Source organism: Chamaea fasciata, unplaced genomic scaffold, assembly GCF_029207755.1.
Source record: "Chamaea fasciata isolate MVZ Bird 193981 ecotype frontalis unplaced genomic scaffold, bChaFas1.0.hap1 SCAF_4, whole genome shotgun sequence".
NCBI lineage: Eukaryota > Metazoa > Chordata > Aves > Passeriformes > Sylviidae > Chamaea > Chamaea fasciata.
In genome coordinates this window covers 74,711,645-74,721,362 of record NW_027094089.1, presented here as the reverse complement: position 1 = coordinate 74,721,362, position 9,718 = coordinate 74,711,645, and the positions used below count along the sequence as shown (strand labels likewise).

General features: G+C 37.8%; 1 protein-coding gene across 12 annotated transcripts in view; it reads right to left on the bottom strand.

Annotated features, from left to right (window-relative positions):
* Window positions 1-709: 709 nt before the first annotated feature.
* Window positions 710-9,718, bottom strand: part of KLHL13 (kelch like family member 13) — a 78,761-nt gene continuing 69,752 nt past the window's right edge. For all 12 annotated transcript variants that reach the window (XM_066182057.1, XM_066182051.1, XM_066182055.1 and 9 more), the window contains 2 exons: window positions 3,838-3,951; window positions 710-2,255 (listed from right to left, as the gene is read on the bottom strand). In XM_066182057.1, the coding sequence (XP_066038154.1) occupies window positions 1,768-2,255; window positions 3,838-3,951 (602 nt within the window). In that variant the 3' untranslated portion in view covers window positions 710-1,767. The remainder of the gene's footprint in view (window positions 2,256-3,837; window positions 3,952-9,718) is intronic.

Here is a 9,718-nt window from a genome sequence, read left to right as displayed (position 1 = left end):
CCAACTACCTCACACAGCCAAATGGAATTGAGATTTCAATGTTTTAAAGAGGAAGAAGTGCTTTTGATTTTAACCAAAACAATAATGAAATCTACAGCTTACTTGTAGATTTTGGTAGTGACCATTATTAGTAAACTGCATGAAGAATAAATATCCATACTTCCAAAACTAACACCGCAGTAATCCTGCTGCTTGATGCAACAAGCAGGGACAAAACACAAATAGCAAGCTCCCAACAAAAGTCTATTAAGCTTTACTTGGTTATTATTAATAGGTAACACAATAAGCTGGTTTAAACAGTTTTCCCCAGAGGATGCCCCTGTGACTGTGTTCATTAGCAAAATGACTTTTAACATGATGGGAAGTTCAAAACAAGCACAATGGCATAATCAGAGCTGCAGTTTGTCAGCAGGGCACTGTATTTTGACAGGTAAAGATTTCTGTGAATTTGCATGGCTGCACACATAAGCAGTTCTCCAAGGAAAAAGCATTAAGACTATTTTTTCATCAGTCCCTAACAATAAAATGAACACATCAGACCAAAATAGTTTCTTAAAAGTAGGTCAAAAATACCCATTCATGATCACTTCTGCATTGGTTTCCTAGCAAATTCATCTACCCACATGGATATACGTAATACATATCCTGGAGACAGTGAGGCAGAGGAAGAAAACCAAATACATCAATGAGGTAGCTTAGACTGGGTAACTGCAGTTAAAAGTTTTATTGAGCAAAAGAAGGTAAAATGTGGTAGTCCAGGTTCACTGAGCAAAAGCAGCTCTCTCACTGAAGCTGCACTTTGTGCTAAATAACCTTATTAACTGAGACTATACAGAGAACACATTATGCAAGTTATCTCAACAGCAAAGGAGAAAAGGTAGATTAAATTTGATCGGATGGAACCATTTGGTCAAATTCAGTGGCTTAAGTTACTGTTTCTAGCCCTTAACTACCCATATTCGGTACAGCCATACAACAGAACACACAACTGCATTGAATCCCCATTTGTTAATAGTGTGTGCTCCCATGCAAGCGGAAGCCAATTCCTGAAAAAAACCCTATCAAATTAAAAAACACAAACATGCTTATGATGTTTTGTTTGAGGCATCATTCAACTGACTCAGGTAAAACACTCGATATATGTTATAAAAAACTCCCGGCCTCTACAAGGTCCGCTCCTGTACAGTGCTAATATTTTAAAATTATTTTATTACTTCCCTCTGCCTAAGAAACTTCCTATGCTTTGAAAGCACCCACAAAGTCAGGTGGGTAAACAGATACGTCAAAAATACTCTGTGTAAAGAGGGAGGTAGCTCAGGCCCCTTGCCAAACTTCAGACAGTTCACATGGATGTGGTCTACCTACCCTTGTAATCTGCAGTCACAAATGAAAGGAAAAAGGATTTCAACATGAAATTTAGTGACATGTTCAATACAAATTTGACTCACTGGGCTCCCAAAGGTAAGCTATAAGGTACCTCACACCCAACATACAACATTAATAACGTACCTAGTTCATACATTTTATAGACAATACCCCCTCATTTGTTAAACATTTGGCTCAGGCGAGTACATCTTTTATTGTTAACCACTTGAGAGACATTTTAGGCCAAAGAAACAGCACAAATAATGTCAAAGTCTTTTCTTTTTTCCAGTAATTGAATGAAATGCTGTAGGCTAAGCCTAACAGAAACTACTGAAGAAAAATAACAGACCCCATGATGCAGTGCAGAGGTGTTACTACGACATGGTGAGTCAAGGGAGGGTTCTAAGGTGCTGAAAGAGGAGACTCTCTAGACGGTGACCCTGTATTGTCCTCCGGAGGGAAAACAGTGAGAGTGCAGGCTCGAATGCCACCAAGGGATTCTGGAAGGTCAAATACTTTATGCCACTCATCTTTTTCTGGATCATACTTCTGAACTATTTCCACCATGCACCGGTTATTCCAAGAATATCCTCCAACAACATAGATTTTATTTTCAAAGACAGCAACCCCAACATCACTTTGCCCACGTAACATGGCAGCAATTGGAGTCCACTGGTCTAGAGTTGGCGAATAATATTCACAGCTTAGAACATCATCATAATCACTTGTTCCTCTAAAGTGATTTCCACCAATAACATACAGCTTGTCTCCTACAGTACACATGCAATGCAGACCTCTGACTGTCGTCATCGGAGCTTTCTGAGTCCATTTGTCTGTGTCAGGGTCAAAACACATGAGTTCCTTTTGGAAAGTATCATGGGTAATTCCCCCTAAAGAAACAAGACACATGTTAGAGTAGTGCTTACCCTAATAAGCATTAAATAACAAAAAATACATTTCACTAAAAGAATCCCAACTTCTTTAAAATTTCTTCACTCTAGCTTAGATTACTATCACAGAAGTACTCCTTTTCCAATGACATTTGTTCCTTTAAATGGGCATATGGACAGAAGCCATGTCTCACACTGCACCTCATTACACAATTGATACTGGCAGATTAAAAGAACAAATAAAACCTGTTACCTATACTTCTATTTCGCAAAATTATTTCTTTGCTTACATTTATTCAGTTTGCTAGTTTTGTTTCTCACCATCAAGAATCCATTTCCCTTTCAAATTTTGATACTATGCCACTGTATTTTAAATATCACATAGTAGCATTTTCATCAGAAAATTCTTTTCATCAACTTCAAGTGAACTGAAAGAGGACACAGATTTCAAATATTCTTCAGTTAATAGTTACCTATGGTTCCCCTCTACATTTACCTTCTCCAGAGCTCTCTGAAAAAGCATTTAGAGAGACTTCAGGACAAAAGGAAAAGAAAAATCTGTGTGATCTACATGAAAAAAACACAGCAGACAGCATATGCATCTGCCACCTGCAGTAAAACAAGCAAAATGGGCAAAACACAACTGACAACAGCACAGCAATTAGGAGCTCAATGGACTTGCTCACAGTAAAATAAGCACCTGTACCTTACAGTAAATTCTAAAGCAAATTCCTCCTAGTCTACTGCAAAAGGGCCCCTAAATCAAGCTGCTCCAGCACATCTCCCCACTAATTCTTTTCAGGTAAGCAACCTTGTCCCACCTCCTGCCTGGAATTTCAGCTTAGTTCTTAAGAGGATATCCTTTAAAATTTCCATAGGAAATATAGTCCTGTGATCTCTGCAATGATCACTGACAGACAGATTAAATCTTCTTTAAAAATTAAGCTAATAGCTGATTTTCAGACAATCGATTTAGAAAAATAATGTAATGAAACTACAGCCTCAGTGACTTATAGGACTGAGCATATTCCAAATAAAAATCTAGTATAAGTACAGATATCACTTGTACAATGTGATTAACATGGGAACTTAGCCCTTTCCATTACCTTAATGAAGCTAAATGTTTTTTAAAGTAACAAAATTTCCAATGCATTAAAAATTTATAGGGAGGGTGTGTTTAATTACATTGCTACATTATATCATATCATAATACATGTTATAATTATTTAGTAGTTATACACAATTATAATTAGATATTATAACTATATTATATTTAATTATATCGCAATATAAATTTATATATGTGGCTACACATATATAAAAACTTTATTCTGATTGGTAAAGTGAGTAACTGCTTTGGAATTTGGAGCTATTCAATTACTAAGCATAATACTATCTACAATAATTTTGTCAGAGCCTGCAGTGTGTGTGCTGTTTGACTGGCTTCACATGAAACTGTATCACTACTGATACCATGGCAATCCTACTGAAACCACAGACTAATTTGTAAGGTCTGCTGCTGAAACAGAAAAAGTTAGACAAGTAATTGTTTCACAGAGATGATATCACAGGCATGATTTACCTGAAATATACATTAACCCCCCATACACGGTTCCAGCATGGCCATAGTGGGGTTCATTCATTTTTGCCACGTAGCTCCACTCGTTCATTCTGGGGTTGTAACATTCCACCGTGGCTGTTGGAGACAAATGAGAGCAGAGAAATGTTGAAACCAGCATGGCAGTTTGGTGCTGAGCTCAGTGCAGTGGCAGAAACATTCACAGAGGAAATGCCAACAAGTAACATTGTTCAGCTGAGGGAGTCTCAAGGGAATTATTGAGCACTATCACAGAAACACAGAACAGATGGGGTTGGAAAGGGCCTCTGGAAATCATCTAGTCCAACTCCACTGCTAAAGCAGGGTCACCAAAGACAGGCTGCATAGCATTCTGTCCAGCTGGGTCGTACCATCAGCAAACTTGGTGAGAGAACACTGTCGCTTGCTGACTAATTTTCTATTGCATTGCAGGGTTTTACTAAGGATTTACACAGCAACAAATGCACAGCATATGCAAGTCACTACATCAGTTTACAAAAGCCAAAGTTAAAAAAAAAAACAAAAAAAAACCAAAAAAAAACCCCAAAGATGAAACATCCCTGAATCTGGAAAGAAGATAAGCAGTGGCTGTGTTGATGTACAACTCCATTTGTGCAGTTTTCTCTGTGAGTTGGAATGTTAAAATGATCAAGGATTTTATCAGATCAGAAATCACAGAGGACAGTGCCAAGTTAAGAGGAAACCCAGCACCCAGGAGTCAGTGCAGAATGGATTTCTGAGAAGGAAACCTCCGTCCCACATAAGATGGGAGAGATGCAGATTGCAGGAAAAGGGCATGCAACAAGCACAGGGAATACAAATAGAAGGCAGATTAAATAATGGAGTAAGCTCTAGGTACTGGCAGTTTGAATACTACAGTATGATCAGAGGGGCACAAGATCCTCAAAAACCTCATAATATAGTGATTTTACAATGCACAGAGCAATTGTCAATAATTAAGTTATCTTAAAGACAAATCAAATCTCATTTTAAACAATTAAAGACTGCTTAATCTCTGTTGGATGTTTATGAACTATACATAGAAAAATCAAATCTGTCTTTAAAAATCACATTTTACTTGCCCTAGAACAAGGTTTTTATTGAATCAAGGGCAGAAAATCTGAGTCAGATCTATGGAATCAGTGATGGTGACTTAACAGTGCAGGATTACACATCAACAGAGAAAAAATACCCTTAGAATCTCAGAAACTTACTGTTATAAAGGCAGAATCTAGTTAGTGTTAGTTTAAGCTTAATTACAGAATTATAGAGCAGGCCAGTAAAGAACATCAGACAGTAAGACTTACATAGTGAATATAAGGCACCTCACCCTAACTCCAAAGCTATTTCAAAAAGATTCTCTGGATCATTTTGGAAGAATATAGCTATGGTCTTGGACTACAAAAAAAATTCCCTAGTCATGAAAAAATTAGTATAGAGAACATTAGAGTGACCTTCTGAATTCACTTTTAGTTGCTGCATAATCTCCTTATTGTTGCAAAATGGGATGATAATACATAATTACATGCAATTAGTGTCTCAAGTGCATGCACTGAAAATAGAAGCTTCCAGTTCGAATGTCAGAAATACTGTTTGACTGCTAGTTCAGCATCATCTAAGGCTAGAAGTGAAAAAAAAAAAAAAATCTATTTTGCATTTAAGAATTGTTAAATTGTTACAGCACACTGGATTTGCTTCAGCTTTTCCCCATCTAAGAGCTGAACTTCAAATTTATGAAATGCAGAAAAGTGCCAGTCCAGAACATTAAGTTCATGATATAAGGCAAAACACACTAAATTTCTGCTTTTTTCTAAACAAATTGTATATGTTGATTTGCATGTATAAAATTATTAATTTCATATTCTTGAAACTGTTTCAAAAGAGTAATGAAATCTTGAAATGCATCTGGTTCTGTAAGAGTGCATCACACAAGGACTCACAGTTCTTCTGCCTCCAAGATGTGTAAGAGGGGCAAAAAAAATAACACACCAATACAAAGTAACTGAAGTCATGTGCATGTGCAAGCACTGGTGATGTACCAAATTTTTGGTTTTAAAAATCAGCCCAATATATGGGCAAGTTTCCAAGTCTACTCTAAGAGATCTGCCTTGGTTGTTTAGGTTTTCTTAATAAAGAAAGAAATCTCCTCTTAAAAAAAATTGTATTCTTTTCCATTTGATATGCTGCAGGCCTTCTGTGACCCATCAAGGACTTAGCCATAAATCCAGTGAATGCTGGACACACTGTCTTGCCCACAGAAAGGTATAGGTACAAAGAACTGATTCCACAAATAACACCTAAAATTAAATCTGTGAGTTGTGTTTCTGTGCAGTGCCACCTTCACATCAACACATAGTTTTTGCCCAGTCCCCAAATAAACCCATGTTCGCTCTTGTAAACATATTCATCCATTCCAATATTCTTTTTTTGAAAGGAAAGCTCCTTTCCACTCTCCTCTATTTAGCAATCAGAAGAAAAGACATGCAGAAATTTCAAAAGCAGAAAGAAACAGATTTGATGTGCAAGTAATTATAGTTGTCCCAGTTCCACCCCTGGAGCAGCCCCTTCCAATCCACTGTTCACTGCTCCTCTGCGCCAAAACCATCGCTCTACTGCTTCCACAACAACTGCATCCCCCTTCCCAAACTGCTACCACTCTGCACTGAGGTGAGAACTTGTATTTATAACACACTCCAAGAACAGGAAGAGCAGAGGATGTGCAAAGCAACTGCAGAGCCAACAGCACCCAGATGAACATGACATTCAGCGCTGGACAGTTTTATCTCACTCTGCACTACAAACTGCATTTAAGAGAGAAGCCATAGCCAAAATATCCCTTTAGCAAGAGAAGATAAACCTGCAGAATTGGTACCCATTACCAATATCACCATATTGTAAAGACATTTTTTATCTGAGAAAGGATGATGCTGAGTCCAAGACCCGTCACTTTCTGATGTGGCTTCAGAACTGTCTCAAACATTCCTGGTACAGCTAAAGTACTGTCTGACACTACTTCAGACAAATTATTCCAACTCAAATCTCACATCCACTGTGCTCTAAAACAAAGCTAATCACTTTCCAGCTGAAAAGCCCTACTCTTCTGTTAGATTGAACTGGATACTTGTTTCCCTGTTACCTTGTAAGGTCATTCAAATTCTCTCTTTTAGCCAGATATTCCTCTGCGCTGAAGAGAAAAAAATATTCAAAATTCCAGCTATTAAAGGCGCCCGTAATTTGAGAGAGACATCTCTAGAAAGTCTCCAGACAGAGCAGAGTTCACAAAGCACTCTAAAACTGCTACTTTAATGTATCTGAGAGTGATGGATTCATTCTTCCACCACCATGAATGATTCAGACCAAGCTTTATTTATGTTTAACAGTAGAACTTCTGATGTGTTCATTACCATAATCTAGGGAAGACAGGCCTCATTTTAATAGAATTAAGCAATCTCGAAAGGACATGAAGTTTTGGGAGTCCGAAGAGATGTTCAGCCTGCCTGCACTCCTTTTATAGTGCCATCTGTGATGCTATTTGAGGAGTATACAGATATTTAACACTTCTCTGTCAGCAGCTTCTAAAGTGTCTTGAGGTCTGTTACAGCAGCACTTTGCAACTCTGTGATGTCCAAAAACCCAGGCTCTTAATTTCGTTACGTTATTTCTATAATACAGCTTGTTCCTGTACAACTCCAAGCTGACTTAGTTAAATAGTCCTGACTAATTTTGTCCTAGCATACCAAGGAGCCACTCCAAAATAAGCCTCTGCACAAGAGGTCCTCTAATTCACACTCTGGTCTGATATTCCCTATACTACTCTGACAGTAAACAGCCCAGCTGGGTACTGGTGCATATCAACCAATGACATTTAAAATACATTAGCTATACCTTTATATACATACCTACATATATATGTACACACACACTCTCTCACAGGGGAAGTTTTTACATAAAAAAAGGAAGGTTCAACATCATAGAAGGCATCTGGAAAATAAACACCTTCCAACTTGATGGGCAGAGAGTCAAAAGAACAGACAACTAGCCTGGCAGTTTTCTCTGTCTTCATTGCAGTGTGATGAACGAATCTGCAGTTTAGTCACAACCCAATGTCCCCTAAAGTGTTCAGGAAAAGCCCATATACAAAAACCCCAAACCCTGCTCAAGCCTATCAACAGCAGAGCCTGGAGTATCTGGAAAATACTTAAATGCACAAGTTTTCTAGTACTTACACACACAGCTTCTGCCATCATCAAGCACCACAACAGAACTCTTACCGTGAGCTACAAAAATCTACTTTTCAGAAGAGAAAACAGTCTCCAGTGTTCAGCTGGAATCTGCCAATGTGCTGTGCTTCACAAGCATCTTTGTGAGCCACACCTGGTTTTCCCTTTCTCTTTTTCCAAAAAGCCTTGTTTTTTTGCACACCTGCCTTGTTCAGGCTGGGCTCCTCCCTTTGCCCAAGTGCTGTTCTCCTGCCCTCTGGGAATACCTCTGGCAGGTTCTTGCCTTGACATTTAAAGGGAACTAACCAGAATTATCTACAATCCTTCCAGGAGTGGGGCTTAATTCTGCACAGGCCTAAGCTGCCACAGTGTTGAAAAAATCTAAATTATAATATGATAATTCAGGACATTTAAAGGATACATTTACCACTTTCCAACACATGTACCACATACATGGAAATCCACTCATCCTGTCCAGTGAACCAAACTTTTCTCAGTGGCATGCACTGGTAAAACAGCAGCTCATGATTAAACTAAAGCAAGAATTGCAGGTGTAGAAGTGGCATTTACAAAGTTCTCAGAAGATGAAACATCTGAAAACTGTTTTGAAAAGGTTTGATAGAAACCCTCAAAAAGTGTAATTTTTATTCCTGCGAATGTCAGGGGAAAAAAAATTCATTTTAGTAACTTTAATCCTTTGGCCCTTTTCCATAAGAGCTCATCTTCCAGAAAGTTCAGTTCAGGATTTGGGAATTTTCCCTCTTTAACAACAGACTGAAATTAGTTTGAACCCAAGGGCAACTTCTTTAATATCTGTCCAACACACATTTGACCTTCTCTTCTATGAAAAGCCTGAGAGTTTTTCTCTTCTGAACAGAATGTGAAGTTTAAGCTGGATTGCATCTTCCAGTTGTCAAGATTTATGAAAGAAATATGAAAATGAAAAGTGACTCACCTCTCAATTAACAAGGAAAGAACCTGAAGCTCCAAATCAAAGCATCAGACAGCTACAATATTTAGCATTTAGAGTGCTCTTCCCACAGACTGATCCAGTGACACTTTTCAGGTCTGTGTGGAAATTGCTACAGCATTTTAATGATATCTTTACAAAAGAATTCTGGATAGATGATAAATTTTGTATTTTAATAAAGGAAAGGAGAAGAGTTGAGGTCAGCAGAATGATACTGCTTGATCTAATATAAGGTAACGCTGTACTCAAAGCCTCCTTCACACACAGATTGCACTGGCTTACTGACAGTATTATTTCATATTGATTTTGTCAGACTTGCAACTTTTTCACTGACATTTTTATAATCCTACTCAGTTCAGAGTTTACAGTGCACAAGGTCAGCAATCTATCTACTATTAATTCATACTGTTAGAAAATAGCTCACTGAAGATATATATTAGCTTTTCTGATACTCAAAGATCAATACATGATGTTAGTTTGTACATTTAGTATTTTAGAGGATATTGAAATTGTTTAGGATGTATTTTCAGGGAAATAAAGTGATGCATAGTAAAAAAATCTGAAAACCTCAGGATCTGCATCAGAAAATGGCTGTCTAGGGAAAACAAGTCATGGCTAAGCAGTTTCCCATCTTTTTGGAACAGGAGGCATTTTTAAACCTCCCATTTCATCAAAC